This window comes from Stomoxys calcitrans, chromosome 2, assembly GCF_963082655.1.
Source record: "Stomoxys calcitrans chromosome 2, idStoCalc2.1, whole genome shotgun sequence".
NCBI lineage: Eukaryota > Metazoa > Arthropoda > Insecta > Diptera > Muscidae > Stomoxys > Stomoxys calcitrans.
Genome location: NC_081553.1, coordinates 96,974,878 through 96,992,225, shown reverse-complemented (window position 1 = coordinate 96,992,225; position 17,348 = coordinate 96,974,878). Strand labels below are relative to the sequence as shown.

Genomic DNA, 17,348 nt, shown 5'->3' with positions numbered 1-17,348 from the left:
AACCTATGTCTCCTAGCTCCCTAGGATGCGTTGTCGTCTTCGGCGGACCAGAGCATTTTCAAATGGTTTACGCCGATTTTGATCTATCCCAGCGAGAACTTCAAGATTGAGAAGGATTCTTATTCCCTCGCTCGTCCTCTAACAATCATCCCGTCTTCCGTAAGAATACTTTTGTACTGCCGTTGAATCAGCTTGAATATGGCTTCATCCTTCAATACAGAAGGGGAATCCACACCCACACGTTGTCTATCGGGGAATTTGCAAATTAAAATAATTTGAAATTTTCTAAGGTACTCAAATTTTACAAAATTGAAATCTAATTTTGATGTAATTTTCTATAAAAATCGAAATTTAAACGAAATTTTCTAGGAAAATCAAATTTCGACCAAATTTTATTTTATTTCTCTATGAAAAAAGAATTTCAATGAAATTTTCCAAAAAAAATTAAGTTTGGCGAAATTTTCTATGAAAATCTATTCAAAATTGTATTTCATCTCAATGAATTTTTCTAAAGAACTCAAATTTTGATGAGATATTCTATGAAATTAAATTTCGACGAATTTTTTCCAAGAAAAACTAATATCGACGAAATCTTCTATTACATAAAAATGAAATTGTTGCGTTTTTTTTTTTAGTTTTCACAGATGGTTTGAACCCCCGGTGAAAATAGGGTACTAAATTTTTTGATATCCGAAGGTGGGGTCCGAAGCAGACCCTCCCCCACCCTCATTTTAAAAAACGCCAGATCTCGGCGATGGGTGCATCGATTTAAGCGATATTTTTGCATGCCTTATGGTACCGCAAAAACACGAAATTGGTATACAATTTTGGGGTCAATTAACCTGGGGAACGCCCCCTCACAAAACCCACCCGAACGGCTATGCTTACCGGTTGGGAAAGGTATTTAAGAGAAAGGTATTTATGAGTAAGTAGAGTAGAGTACGAACATGACATTAAAATGTCACCGCAAATGTCGGGGGGTCCTTATTAGGATGGTTAGGGGGGCCGCGCCTGCTCCAAAGCCCGCCAAATGGAGATATTAACCAATAATGACAAAATGGGGCTCAAATGAAAGGTATTTGGGAATAGGCCACGAATCTGATACATCGAAATCCACCTCACTCCGAAAAATACCACCATACCGGACTTATTTACCGACCATGGCAATATAAGGCTCAAACGAAAGGTATTTGGGAGTAGAGCACCAATGTGATATCCACATTGGGGCGAAATATCTGAAAGGCCGCACCAGCACCTCCAAACAGGACTTATTTCCTGACCGTGCCAGTATATGACTCAGATAAAATAAGACAGTGAAAGATAAAATAAGAAAGACATCATTTTGTGAGGTCGGCGAGGCGGGCGGACCCTCCGCTTAACCCCATGTTTCAAAAACGCCATATCTCGGAGATGATGCATCTATTTAAGCAAAATTTTGTATGCCCCCTTAAGGTAACTCAACTTTGGAGGAAAAAAGGTATTTCACAGTAGAATACGAAACTTATATAAATACTTGGGTTAATTCCCTGGAGGTCGCCCCACCCAAATGCACATGTATACCAATCGGAACAAAATGGGATACTAATGAAAGTTATTTCAGAGTAAAATACTACTATAAATTATTTTAAAATCTGAACCATGCCAAAACGGGGCCGCAAACATGGTGTAGCGAAGCACACCGGGCCAGCTAGTCTAGTCTTAAGAGGTAGTAAGGGGTATACTCTAATTTTATTTTTAGAAACGCCAGATCTCGGTGATGGGTGGTGCGATTTAAGCGAAATTTTTTTTGCTCTCTTATAGTAACCTAAAAATAAAAATTGGGTATCCAAATTTCGGATGGGGTACCTAGGGGGGCCGTCCCACCCCCAAAACCCACCAAATATATTCATAGACCAATCACGACAATATGGGACTCAAATGTAATGTATTTGTGAGTAGAATACGAATCTGATACGCAAATGTGGGACCAAGTGTTTGGGCGAACACCCCAATCCCCAAAACACCCCTTAATCGGACATGTTTACCGACCATGGCAATATGGGACTTAAATGAAAGGTATTTACGAGTAGAATACAAATGTGGGACCAAGTGTTGGGGGGCAGTCCCTCCCAAAGAGGACAAATTTACGGCCATAGCAATATGGGTCTCAAATGAAAGGTCTTTGGGAGTGAAGCACGAATCTGATATCAATATTCGGAAAGAAGTGTATGAGGCCACCCCACCCCCATAACACCACCCAAATAGGAAGTATTTCCTCCCCAAGACAGTGAAACTCGATATTGAAAGGTTTTTAGGGCCTATTTAGAGATTTTTAGGAAACTCAAGCTTTGACTAACTTTTCAATAAAAATGAATTTTCATATTTTTCGTCTGTTTGGCTTTTTAAAAGCCGATCATGCGAATCAATCTCTGTTTCATTGTTTATTAGGTCGGACCAAGCGAATGCAACAACCAAAGGAGAGATTGTTAAATGAGTCTTGAAGTTCCTCAGACAAGACAGGACACAAGTCACCCCACTGGTGGACGCGTTTCGATAATTGGGTTTGTTTATCTCATCGGCACCATCGTGAACTATGTCCGTCTATGCCTTGTCTGAGGAACTGGCAATTTCTTTTCTTCAAGACTCATTTAACAATCTCTCCTTTGGATGTTGCATTCGCTTGGTCATTAAGCTAGACTTGAAAAAAAAAATTAAACACAAAATCAATTTTCAACGAAATTTTGTTCAAAAATAAAGGGTCGACGAAATTTTCTGGGTAAATCAAGTTTCGACGAAATCATCCATTATGATTTTTATAAAAATCTGGTTCGGCGATATGCAAATGCAAATTTTGCCCATAAACATTCCACTAAGGAATAGGGGCAAACTTTTCCCATATCAATGAGTGCAGTCCGAATCAAGTTTAAGCTTAATGGTGAGGGGTCTCCTTTTTATAGCCGAGTCCGAACGGCGTGCCGCAGTGCGACATCTCTTTGGAGAGAAGTTTTACATGGCATAGTACCTCACAAATTTAGGAGGGGAAAACCACCGCTGAAAATTTTTTCTGATGATCTCGCCAGGATTCGAACCCAGGCGTTCAGCGTCATAGGCGGAAATGGTAACCTCTGCGCTACGGTGGTCTACGGTGGTTAGGGTTCGGCGATATATTCAATGAAAATAAAATTTCTGGGAAAACCAAATTTAGACAAGATTTTTTGGAAACGAAATTTTAAATTTTTATCCTTATAGGAAAAGTCGTAGAAATTTTGCTTTTAGAGTAGAATTTCATGAAAATTTGAAATTCGTGGCAAATTTTTTCTCAGTGGCAACACTTCCAGCACACATGCAAACGACCGTCAAAGATTTAGTAGAGATAAGCAATAAATTTGTATTCCATGATCATGGCTGATGCCATTGTTGATGTCTCCATGTGCCCCCAATGTCTCTGGCTTCCCCCCAATAACTTGTATTTTGTCTGTGATTGTTTTTACATCGGAAGATTGCCTTCCCCCCCACATGGGAAGATTGTGAAAATCCCTTAATGTCATTTTGGATATTTATCATAATGATCTTAGATTCGCCTCCCTCTTCAGCAGCAGATTTTAGTGCGTGTTTTCTTTTCTATTTTTTGTGGTGGGGTTAGGGGCTGGCGATCTATTTTGAAAAATGTTCAGTTTCCTTCATTTCTCTCATGAGCTTCTTCCCATTTTGCAAAACTAACAGCGAATGTCGTCATGCTTTCATTTGTTCGGTTCCTTTCCAGCCAAACAGCCAGCCAGCTTTCTAGCTTCTGGCTTCCAACGATTTTTGTGACAAATTCCGTTTGTGTTCTATTTTTGTGTGTGAGTTTGGCGTTTTTGTCGTCGTTTGATGTTCACATTTCTCGGTTTCGTAGAATTATTTTGTTGTTGGACATTTTATATATTTTTTTGTGCTTTTTTGGCGCTTTTATTGTTATTATTTATTTAAATTTTTCGTTTGGTTTGGCTTGGTCTTTAGCCACCGTTGACGTTGTCGTACAACGCAACCAACGAGGTATCTTGTGTCAGCGTTAATGGGTTTCTGTGATGTTTATGGTTATTGTGGCACTCCTTTGAAACGAAACGAAATGAAATGATTCCTCCCTGCCCGCCCGCCTCTTGTGCGTGCGATTTGGGAACTTTGTTTTATTTTTTGCTTTTTTGTCATATATTTTTGTTTTTTGTTTTTTTGTTTTGCGAAAGCATAACTTCATATGTTCATGAATCTGATCACCTTTATGTTGTGATGGTCATTGCACCGCTGCCAGAGCATTGCTTTATTGCTGCCCTCATAGGTGCCCACATTTTTGGGCAACTTCAAGTAGAGCGGAAATAATTTTGTAGACAGAGAAATGGATAAGGTATGCTGCTTATTATGTGTTAAATTGTTAATGGGATTTTATGTTTTTTTTTTCTTTTGGAGATTTTGTAATGTCTGATGAGGAAAGGTAGGCTGGTAGGCAACGAAATGTGTGCAGCGTCCCATGCCGCTGTAATGTACTTTCTAATGAAGAAAACAAAAAAGATTAATTAAAAATCTATGACCCATTGGGGAGATGCAACAATATTATTCCATTATTAGTTTCACATTTGGGAATGCTCGAATTGTGTGTTTTTACAATTATTATTGTTATTTACAAGAGTAAATAAAAAAAAAATGTCATCTAAAGAGACAATGATGTAAAAGGGATAATAATTTCTTGCGACAGGGAAAATGCTTTTAAAGCGGCCAGCCACATAAGTCCAATTTATTTACTGATAACAGATTTCAAAAAAGTCATAAAGTTCGGCCGGGCCAAACTTTGGATACCCACCACCTCGGATATATTGGGTTGCCTAAAAAGTAATTGCGGATTTTAAAAAAGAAAGTAAATGCATTTTTAATAAAACTTAGAATGAACTTTAATCAAATATATATTGGGTTGCCCAAAAAGTAATTGCGGATTTTTCATATAGTCGGCGTTAACAAATTTTTTCACAGCTTGTGACTCTGTAATTACATTCTTTCTTCTGTCAGTTATCAGCTGTTACTTTTAGCTTGCTTTAGGAAAAAAGTGTAAAAAAGTATATTTGATTAAAATTCATTCTAAGTTTTATTAAAAATGCATTTACTTTCTTTTAAAAAATCCGCAATTACTTTTTGGGCAACCCAATAATTGCCATTTTGTTCGATAACCTTTTGCCATCTTTCTGGCAAATTTAGTATTCCACGCTCATAGAACTTCTGGCCTTTATCTGCAAAAAACTGAACATAGTTCGATTTTATAGCCTCATCATTGTCGAAAGTTTTACCATTTAAGTACTTCTGCAAAGATCGAAATAAATGGTAGTCTGATGGTGCAAGGTCAGGGCTATATAATGGATGCATCAAAAGTTCCCAGCCAAGCTCACTCAGTTTTTGGCGAGTGACCAAAGATGTGTGCGGTCTAGCGTTGTCCTGGTGGAATATGACACCTTTACGATTGACCAATTCTGGTCGCTTCTCCTTGATGGCTGTATTCAATTTGTCCAATTGTTGATAGTAAACATCCGAATTAATCGTTTGATTCCTTGGAAGCAGCTCAAAATATACCACACCCTTCCAATCCCACCAAACAGACAGCATAACCTTCTTTTGGTGGATATCAGCCTTTGAAGTGGTTTGAGCTGGTTCACCATGCTTGGACCATGATCGTTTTCGACTAACGTTGTTGTAAACAATCCATTTTTCATCTCCAGTTATGATTCGTTTTAAGAACGGATCGAATTCATTGCGTTTAAGGTGCATATCACAAGCGTTGATTCGATTATTTGTTAAATGAATTTCTTTCAATACATGTGGTACCCAAATATCAAGCTTTTTCACCAGTCCAAGACTTTTTATGTGATAATGAACGGTTGATTTTGGTATATTTAACTTCTCTCCTATCTCACGCTCAGTTGCATGACGATCCAATTCGATTAATGCTTTGATTTGATCATCATCAACTTCATTTGGCCGACCTGAACGTGGCTCATCTTTAAGTGAAAAATCTCCAGAACGCAATTTGCGAAACCAATTTTGACACTGTCTTCCTTTTAAGGCTTTGTCACCATACACATCTCGTAACTTTTTAGCAACCTGCTCCGCGTTTTTTCCTTTACGGAAATAATAAAGTAAAATATGGCGAAAATGCTCCTTTGTGGGCTCCATATTTTGAAATTGACGCCAAACTAACAAATGTAAACAAAATTTCGCGCACTTTTTTTCTAAAGTAAGCTAAAAGTAACAGCTGATAACTGACAGAAGAAAGAATGCAATTACAGAGTCACAAGCCGTTGAAAAAATTTGTCAACGCCGACTATATGAAAAATCGGCAATTACTTTTTAGGCAACCCAATATATGTAAACCCCCTTTCGTAACAATCCGATGCAAATTGGATAACTTATGCACCCAAATTCGGCTCGGACATTGAGTGGTCTTATGAATATAAGTCACTGTTGAATTTTGTATTTAAAATTTCAACAAAATCTGGTAATAAATAAAGCTTTTATGAGCTTCAGACCCTTAACCGGCACATCGGTCTATATGACAGCTATATCTAAATACAGTCCCATTTGTACCATATTTGGGTCGGATGGCTGGTGGCCTAAAACTACTCACTGTTTTACATTTCAGCAAAATCGGATAAAAAATAAAGCTTTTATGGGCTTCAGACCCTTTATTGGCAGATGGGTATATATGACAGCTATTTCCTAATATAGTCCGATCTAAACCATATTTGGGGTGGATGTCGAGAGACCTAAAACTACCCATTGTGTCAAATTCAGCAAAATCTGATAAATTATCGGGAGATCGGTCTATGGAGCAGGTATATCTAAATATAGTCCGATCTGGAAAATATTTTGGTCAGATGTTGGTAGGCCTAAAACTACTCATTGTTTTAAATTTCAGCAAAATCGGATAAAAACTAAAGCTTTTATGGGCTTCAGACCCTTTATCGGCAGATGGGTCTATATGGCAGCTATATCTAAATATAGTCCGATCTGAACCATATTTGGGGCGGATGTCGGGAGACCTAAAACTACTCACTGTTTCAAATTTCAGCGAAATCGGTTAAAAAATAAAGCTTTTATGGGCTTCAGACCCTTTATCGGGAGATCAGTCTATATGGCAGCTATATCTAAATATAGTCCGATCTGAACCATATTTGGGTCTGATGTCGGGAGGCCTAAAACTACTCACTTTATCGGAAAATCAGTCTATATAGCAGCTGTATCGATTCAAGAACCCATTGGCCCGTTCAAGAACTTAACCAGCGTGCATCAAAAAGACATATCTGTGCCAAATTTCAGCGCAATATCTCAATTTTTGAAGCCTGTCGAGTGATTACAACAGACGGACGGACAGACACACGAACATCGTTAAATCGTCTTAGAATTTTACGACGATCCGAAATAAATACACTTTGTAGGGTCGGAAATTGATATTTGGATGTGTTGCAAACGGAATGACTAAATGAATATACCCCTATCCTACGGTGGTGGGTATACAAATTGGTAAACATTTTTATACCATAGGATGTGGCTATACTAATTTCGTCATTGCATTTGTAAAACCTCGAAATATGCGTCCACGACCGTATTAGGTATACATATGCTTGATCGTCATGACTTTTTAAGTCGATCTAGCCATATTTGTCCGTCTGTCGGAAGCACGCAAACTTTCGAAGGAGTAAAGTTAGGCGCTTGAAATTTAAAAAAAATATTTCTTATTAGTGTAGGTCAGTTGGGATTGTAAATGGGCCAAATTGGTAAATGTTTTCATATAGCTGCCATATAAACCGTACTTGGGTCTTGACTTCTTGAGCTTATAGAGGGCGCAGTTGTTATCTGATTTGGCTGAAATTTTGTATATGTTGCATAAATTTTGGTATCACTTCCAAAAACTGTGCCAAGTACGGTCGGTACATAACCCGATATAATTGCATTATAAAACGATCTCCCGATTTGACACCCTGAGCCACTGGAGGGCGCAAATATGGTCTAGATCAGTTCATAACCTGATATAACCGCCATATAAACCGATCTCCCGATAAGACTTTTTGAGTTTTAGAGGGCGCAATTCTAATTCAATTTGGTTGAAATTTTGCATAGGACGCTTTGGAATGACTTCCAACAACTGTGCGAAGTATGGTCTAAATCGGTTGATAACCTGATATAATTGCCATATAAACCGATCTCCCAATTTTACACTCTGGGCCACTAGAGGGCGCAATTTGAACTGGATTTGTCTGAAATTTTCTATAACTTCTAACAAACACAACAAGTCTGGTCCATATCGGTCAATAACTTTATGTTGCTCATATAAAGGGTAATTTTTTAAGAGCTATAGAAAAGTTTTCAAAAAATGAAAAAAAAAAAAACATCAAATTCAGAAAAATGCATGAAATCTTTATTTGAATCGGTAGTACTGTCCATATTATTTACAGCGAGAGCCGTTGCCATTGTCTAGCGTTCGAAGCCATCAATACAACTTTCAACAGATTCACAGAATCATATGCACCATAGAAGTAGTGTAATTGTCGCAGAAAAAAAAACTGGCATTACACGAAGAAACATGTATTGGGAAAAGTACAGCTAATAGGCAGGGTTGTCGGGCGTGGTTAATGTGGTATTTGTATCATAGAGGCGTTTTAACAATAAATACGATTCAAATGCAACATACCAATGCACGGTCCTTGAAGCCGTCACTTCTAATATGTTTGAAAAATCTTCTAACCAAAGACGAAATGTGTCCCATAGTGGTTGTTGTGTGTGTTGCGATCTCTGGCTTTCATTGTGCAAAATTTCAGCCAAATCGGATAAAATTTCGCCCTATAGTGGCCCAAAAAATAATTCGTCCATCTGTTTATATGGGAGCTATATCAGGTTATGGACCGATTTAGTCCATATTTAACACGTTTGTTAAAGGTCATACAAGAAGTCGTTGCCTAATCGGATAACAATTGCTACCTATAGAGGCTCAAGAATTATAATCGGGAGATCGGTTTATATTGGAACTATATCAAGTTGGGAACCGATTTAGGCCATACATGGCGCAGTTTTTGATGGTCAAAGCAAAACACTTTTCAAATTTCAGCCAAATCGGATAATAATTGCAACCTCTAGAGGTTGTCGCAGTTGTTAGAAGTTAGAACGAAATACTTCTTGCAAAATTTCAGCCAAATCGGATATTAATTGCGTACTCTAGCGGCATAAGAACCCAAACCCGAAATCGGTTTATATGGCAGTTATATTAGGATATGAACAAAATTAGACATTAACTTGGCACAGGTGTTGATGGTCAAACCAAAAACTTCGTGCCCTCTAGCGGCTCAAGAAATCAAGATCTGAGATCGGTTTATATTTGAGCTATATCTATTTGAACCGATTAGAACAATACACTTCACGAAAATTTTCAGCCAAATCGGATAATATTGCGCCCTCTAGCCACACAAGAAGTAAAGTCCCGAAATCGGTTATATGGCAGCTACAACATATCAGGTTATTTAGACCATGGTAGGTGTTGATTTGTCCTTCTCGGGTCTTTTCCAGGATTTGGCGCAGTGTGAAAATCTTGTCCAGTGTGGATTTACCAGGTCTAAAGCCGCATTAATAGGGCCCAATAATCTCATTGACTTTTGGTTTTAATCTTTCACACAGTACGCTCGTGATCATCTTGTATGCGATGGGGAGGAGACTTATTCCTCTGTAGTTGGCACATTCCGTCTTGTCTCCTTTCTTGTGTATGGGACATAGTATGCTGAGGTTCAAATCATCGGGTATGCATTCTTCTAGCCAGATTGCACAGATTAGCTGATGCATACGCCTAATCAGCGTGTAGCCTCCGGTCTTAAATAGTTCAGCGGGTAACCCGTCGTCTCCTGCTGCCTTGTTGTTCTTTAGTCGGGTCACTGCTACTTGGACCTCATTCTGACTGGGAGGTAAACATTCTATACCATCATCATTGATTGGTATAGATCAATGTAGGACACTAGCAGTTGGATAAAATGTTCTTTCCATATCCTTTGTCTCTGCAGGAGGATGTACCTGCACCAAAGCCATCGGTTAGATGTTTAATTCATTGGTAGAATTTCCGGACTTCATTCTGACTCCTATACATCTCAATTCGCGCACACCAGGTCTTTCCATTTCCATTTTCTTTCTGCGGAATAGACGTTTCTCCTTTTCTCTCGATACCTCACCTTCATCTGGCGCGTTGCTACTGATTGCAGGGTTGGTCTATATGCCGCATTCTTACCTTCAGTGGCATCTCGACACTCTTGGTCGTACCATGGGATTCTTGGGGGAGGCTTCCGGTACCCAAGTATGGATTTCGCGGCATTTTCCATGGAGTGGGTAATAGTTTGCCACTGCGCCATTATATCATTGGAACAAGGAGTGCTTTCATAAAGCAGTTGGGTCAGTCGAGTTGAGTATGCCGCTGCCATCTGTTGTGATTGCAGCTTTTAAATGTCCAGCTTCTATGCAGTGTCAGATCGTACTTTCCTGGCCATGTTCAAACGGGTGCGAACCTTTGCTGCAACAAGGTAATGATCCGAATCGGGTTGAAATCTGGTGCTTCTAACTACCATGATTTTTGCCGCGGCGAAATCTATCAGCCTCAACCCATTACTGGACGTTATATCGTGGAGGCTATACTTTCCGACTGTTTGACCAAAAATGTCTTCCTTCCCTATCTTCGCATTAAAATCTCCCAGAACGGGGGGCTTACTTCACCGTATATTTGCGAAATATTAGTATACACTTGCGTGTAGACCACTTTGTGGGGTTTGAGAAGTTAGCATTATAGCATTTGTGAGCTTTATAAGCTGCTTTAAGTAGGAGGATTCCATGGATAAAAATCGGAGTGTTGTTATCAGCTTTCTAAATTTTCCCAACTATTTGGACATGTAATATCCTTACAAAGACTGTCTCCCATATAGAACATGACAAACAGACCAAATGTACCCACATTCATTGAATGAACACTCCAAACTGGAAACATTCCATAAATTCCTCAAACAATAGCTTTAATCAATTTAATTAGGAGATAATTCTTTAAGTTCTGCCAACATTGCATGCAATGCGATCACCCAACAACCACTAAATGCTGATACACATTAATGCCCCTCAAGCTGTCTGTTGCACAATTGCAATCGCTTTGTAGTTGTTGTTGGTGTTATTGTTGCTGTCTTTGACTCAATGAATGCCAGAAAAATGAAACACTGAATACTTTTAGATTTTTTGTTGTTTGTCCGATACACAAAGTTGTGCGTGACAAAAATCCGCCAGTGTTGCCGTGAAAAAGTTTCACGCATGTGAAAAATTATTTTAAAGTATATATTTTAAAATAATTTTTCTTTGAAAATTTTAATTGATTTCCTTATTTTTTAGTTATTTTCTTAAATTTCTAATTTTTTTAATTTTACCATTTTTTAAAATAAATTTAGTTGTTAAAATTTTGTTTTTATTTTTTTTTGTTATTAAAAGTTTTTGAATTTTTACTTTTCATGTTTATATTTTTTATTATTTGTTTTTAATATTTTATTTTTTTTTTTTTGGTTTGTTAATTTCGTAAATTTTTGTTTAATTTTTAAATTTTTTTTTTTTGAGAATATATTTAATTTCTCGTTCATTTTATACTCACCACCATAGGAGTATATTCATTTAGTCATTCCGTTTGTAAATATCCATTTCTGATCCTACAAAGTATTTATATTTCTGATCGTCGTAAAATTCTAAGACGATTTAACGATGCCAGTGTGTCTGTCCGTCCGTAAATTGTTATCACGCTACAGTCTTTAAAAATTGAGATATTGAGCTGAAATTTAACAAGACACGTATTTCTTCCATACGCAGATAAAGTTCTTAAATGGGCCAAATCGAACTATATTATATAGCTCCCATATAGACCGATCTGGCGATTTAGGGTCTTAAGCCCGTAAAAGCCGCAATTTTTGTCCGATTTCGATGAAATTTAGAACAGGAAGTTGTATTAGGAGTCCCGATATTCAAACCGAAAAGGGCCCATATCGGACCATATTTACAAATAACTACCATATAGACCGATATGCCGGTTTAGGGCCTTAAGCCTGTAACAGGCGCATTTATTATCCGATTTCGATGGTGAGTTGATATAAGTCTCCCAACATCCGACCCAAATATGGTTCACATCGGACTATATTTTGATATATTTGCCACATAGACCGAGCTGCCGATTTAGGGGCTGAAGCCCATAAAAGCCACATGATTTTGCTGAAATTTCAAATAGTGTGTTGATTAAAGCCTTCCGATATCTGAACTAAATGTAGTTCAGATCGGACTATATTTACATTTAGCTGCCATATAGACCGATACGCCAATTTAGGGTCTTGAGCCCATAAAAGCCGCAATTATTACCCGAATGCGCTGAAATTTAAATGGTGAGTTGTTAAAGTCTGCCAACATCCGACCCAAATATGGTTCACATCAGACTATATTGAGATATAGCTGCTACATAGATTGATCTGCCGACTTAGGGGCTAAAGCCCATAAAAGTCGCAATTATTACATGATTTCACAGAAATTTCAAATACTGTGTAGATTAAAGCCTTCCAACATCTGAACTAAATGTGGTTCAGATCGGACTTTATTTAGATTTAGCTGCCATATAGACCGATCTGGGGGTTGAGCCCATAAAAGCCACAATTATTATCCGAATGGCCACCGTAGCGCAGAGGTTAGCATGTCCGCCTATGACGCAGGGTTCGAATCCTGCAAAATCCTGTAAAATTTGCGTTGCATTATCCGAATGCGCTGAAATTTTAAATAGTGTGTTGATTACAGCCTGTCGACAACCGACTTCAATATGGTTCAGATCGGACTATTTGTATACCCACCACCATAGGAAGGGGGTATACTAATCTCGTCATTCCGTTTGTAACACCTCGAAATATTGATCTGCCATCCCATAAAGTATATATATTCTGGATCCTCTCGACATTCTGATTCGATCTAGCCATGTCCGTCCGTCCGTCTGTCGAAATCACGATAGCGGTCGAACGCGTAAAGCTACACGCTTGAAATTTTGCACAGATACTTAATATTGATGTAGGTCGTTGGGGGATTACGAATGGATCATATCGGTTCAAATTTGGATATAGCTCTCAATAAACCAATCTCCCAATTTGATTTCTTAAGGCTCTGGAAACCGCAATTTTCATCTTAATTGACTTAAGTTTTGCACATAGTGTACTCTTATGACTTTTAACAACTGTGTCAAGTGCGGTCCAAATCGGTCTATGACCTGGTATAGCTCCCATATAAGCCGATCTTCCGATTTGGCTTCTTGAGTCCCTGGAAGCCGCAATTTTCATTAGATTTATCTGAAATTTTGCACATTGCATTCTGTTATGACCTTCAACAACTGTGTCAAATACGGTCCAAATTGGTCTATAACCTAGTATAGCTCCAATATAAACCGATCTCCCGTTTTCACTTCTTGACCCTCTATAAGCCACAATTTTTGTCCTATTTGGCTAAAATTGAGCATGTAGTTTTCTGTTGTGACTTCTATTAACTTTGCCAAGTACGATCCGAATCGGTCTATAACCTGATATAGCTCCCATATAAACCGATCTCCCGATTTCCATTCTTGAGCCCCTGGAAGCCACAATTTTCATCCGATTTGGCTTAAATTATTCACATTTCCTTGTAACTTCTAACAACTGTGTCAAGTACGATCCAAATCGGTCTTTAACCTGATATAGCTTCCATATAAGCCGATCTCCCGATTTGTCTTCTTCAGCCTCTGGAAGCCACAAATTTTATCCGATTTGGCTGAAATTTTGCACACTGCATTCAGTTATGACATCCAACAACTGTGTCAAGTACGGTCCAAATTGGTCTATAACCTGATATAGCTCCCATGTAAGTCGATCTCCCGATTTGACTTCTTGAGCTTCTGGAAGCCACAATTTTTTTCCGATTTGGCCTAAATTTTGCACATGGTGTTCTCTTGTGACCTCCAACAACTGTATTAAGCAATAAGGTACAAATCGGTCTATAACCTGATATAGCTCCCATATAAACCAATCTCCGGAATTCATTCTTGAGTCTTTACAAGCCGCAATTTTTGTCCAATTTGGCTGCAATTTTGCATGCGGTGTTCTGTTTTGACTTCCAACAACTGTGCCAAACGGTTTATAACCTGATATAAATTCCATATAAACCGATCTCTCGATTTGACTTCTTGAGTCCTTACAAGCAGCAATTTTTGTCCGATTTGGCAGAAACTTTGCATGCGGTGTTCTGTTACGATTTCCGACAAACGTGCCAAATACGGCCAAATCAGTCTATAATCCGATATAGCTCCCTTGTAAAACGGTCTCTCGATCATCCTTGTTCGTTTGCTAGAAGCTTTAATTTTTGCTGGTTTGACAGAAGTTTGATATGTAGAAAAAATTTATGCCCTTCAACTAAATTTATTTTGTAAAAATTTTAAGCTGAATCCATGGTGGTGGGTTCCCAAGATTCGGCCCGGCCGAATTTAGCCAAACTTCTACTGTGGTACAGGGTATTATAACTTAGTGCATTTGTTTGTAGCACCCAGAAGGAAGAGAGATACACCCATTGATTAATATACAGATCGACTCAGAATCACTTTCTAATTCGATTTAGCAGTGTCCGTCTGTCCGTCCGTCTATCTGTCCATGTTAAGTTGTGTACAAAGTATAGGTCGCAATTTTCATTCGATCGTCTTAAAATTTGGTGTAGACATGTTTTTCGGCCCAGAGACGTAGCCTATTGAAATCAGTTCAGATTTGGATATAGCTCCCATATAGATGTTCGTCCGATTTGGACTAATATAGCAATAATGTGGTCATTTGTTAATGGATTCTCTCGAAATTTAGCAGGAAGCATTTTCTTATAACTCTAAGTATTACTGGTGAATTTCATAAAAATCGATTCAGATTTAGATATAGCTGCCATATATGTATATAGACCGATTTTTACTTCTAGAGCCACTGCAGCGCATTTATTGACCAATCTTGCCAAAATTTTACCCAACACTTTCCCCGACAACTACCACAATATCTATAGAGTTTACTCGAAATCGGTTCAGATTTATATATAGCTCCCATATATATGTTCGTCAGATTTTGGATAATTTGCAATAATGTCGTCATTTGTCAACCGTAGTTTAAGCATATTTGTTCCAAATTTGATACGGATTGTTTAATAATGCATCTGAAAATATCCGTTGAGGTCCATCAAAAATGGTTCAGAATTAGATATAGCGCCCACTTTGTACTTATAGGGTAGGTGTAGGGTATTATACAGTCGGCACCGCCCGACTTTTGCCTTTCCTTACTGGTTTTAATTGAATTTTTATTTTTTTTTAATATTTTTTTTTCTTTAATTTTTTTGTAAAAATAATTTTCTTTGTGGCAACACTCTTAATGCAACCGACAAACCTTTTAACAGTGACAAAACAGCAACAAACCCCTGTAACAATGTCACCAAAAAACCGCAAGAAGAGAATGAAGAGCGGCAATGTATTGTTGTAACATGAACGATATATAACGGCGAGTTTAACATGTCTTCTTTCCCTTTTTGGTCTTTTTGTGTGTTTTTTTGCAGATGTCAACAGGAAGACCCATCAAATGTGTTGTCGTTGGCGATGGCACGGTCGGCAAGACATGCATGTTAATATCATATACCACAGACAGTTTTCCCGGTGAATATGTGCCTACAGTGTAAGTTGCACAAATGCAAGAAAAACCCAACCCAGTGAATGAATGAATGAATTATTTGTTGTTAGACATTTGTTAATGGTATCTTTTTGTTTTGTATGTTTTCCGGCTACTCTTTGTTTGCTGCAATGGGGCAGTTTCGATAACTATTCAGCGCCAATGCAAGTGGACACAATACAGGTATCGCTGGGCCTATGGGATACTGCTGGACAAGAGGATTATGATAGACTCCGACCACTCTCATATCCACAAACTGATGTTTTTCTGATATGTTTTTCAGTGGCGAGTCCATCATCATTTGAAAATGTCACCTCAAAATGGTATCCCGAAATAAAACATCACTGCCCAGATGCGCCCATAATATTAGTTGGTAAGTATTACATGGCTAAGATCGTTGTATACACCTGACAACAACATTTGAAATGCTTACAACTGCTAACATTGTTTCAGATCTGTTTGAGAAAAGTTTTATATGGTTAATCTACCTTTAAATGTCCTCATGATAAATACAACCACCGTTGAAAACTTTATTGAAGGTTCTTGTTTCCAATCGAAGCTACTTTTCTCTCTCAAAAGCTGGGCATTTGCACCGGAAGTCCACCAAAGTCTCGTTATTCTCCTCATATGCCCTGCATACATTATTGCTGGCCACAATCTTATAGCCTCATAGCACCAATTATGGCAAAACAGCAAGTCCTTTCAAACTTTTTGTGATATTATTTTATTGCATTTCCTAACCGACGTCCTGTTGCTCTAAACACAGGGTTTTGGCCACACTACAACTTATGGCGACAGCCCAAGCACATTTATCGTAGAAAATTTCCACCCTACCAATAAGCTCTCACAGGGTCGGCTGCATTTGTACCACGATCGGCACTTATCAGCGATCCAATTCTGGCAAGCTCGTCGGCCGATAAGTTCCTCGCCACTTTTAGATGGCCCGCCCCCGAAAAGAGTGGAATTCTTTTTATTGCCTTGTATCTACCCTATATAGCCCGCATTGATCTCCCGTTCCTATAGAATGGCGAAGATCTCCGCCTGAGAGACACTACAACCGCGAAGAAAGTTATGCGACTACATTATTCCTCAAACTAGAACTCAACTAGCTCGTCGGCCGCTTCCTTCTCCGTCACCCCTTGATGAACCGGGACCCAGGAGACAGTTTTTCCAAAGTTCGAAGAAGTTCTTGGCATCTTCTAATCAGTTTGACCTTACTTGGCCTGGTGTCGGGCCTTCAGAGCCGCTTGACTGTCCACGTATATCGTAACACTCCGATAAGACCACCACTGCTACTTCGAAATCATGTCCATTGTCTTCAGCATCTCCAAAAAAACCTGCGCCTGAAAGACGCTGCACCCGTTCAAAAGCCTATGTGATTCCAAGGAATTTAATAAAGACTGCTGTCCCATTGTCCTCATCCTATTTGGACCCATGCTTGTATATAATAGGTTCCGGGAAGGGACCTTCACGCCTACGAAGAAGGACTCCCCCCCCCACTTCATAATTATACACGCCGCATATAGCTTGTCGGCATCTCCATGCAGCAGCAGAACAGTAGAATACCCAAAGCTTGAAAAGAACGAGGTACATGACTCCCTCAGTCTTAGTCCG

The 17,348-nt window shown here is 38.7% G+C and overlaps 1 protein-coding gene across 3 annotated transcripts in view; it reads left to right on the top strand.

Moving 5' to 3' along the window:
* Positions 1-17,348, top strand: part of LOC106095784 (ras-related C3 botulinum toxin substrate 1) — a 38,467-nt gene that overhangs the window by 8,788 nt on the left and 12,331 nt on the right. For all 3 annotated transcript variants that reach the window (XM_059362754.1, XM_059362755.1, XM_013263129.2), the window contains exons 2-3: positions 15,625-15,740; positions 15,875-16,107. In XM_059362754.1, the coding sequence (XP_059218737.1) occupies positions 15,625-15,740; positions 15,875-16,107 (349 nt within the window). The remainder of the gene's footprint in view (positions 1-15,624; positions 15,741-15,874; positions 16,108-17,348) is intronic.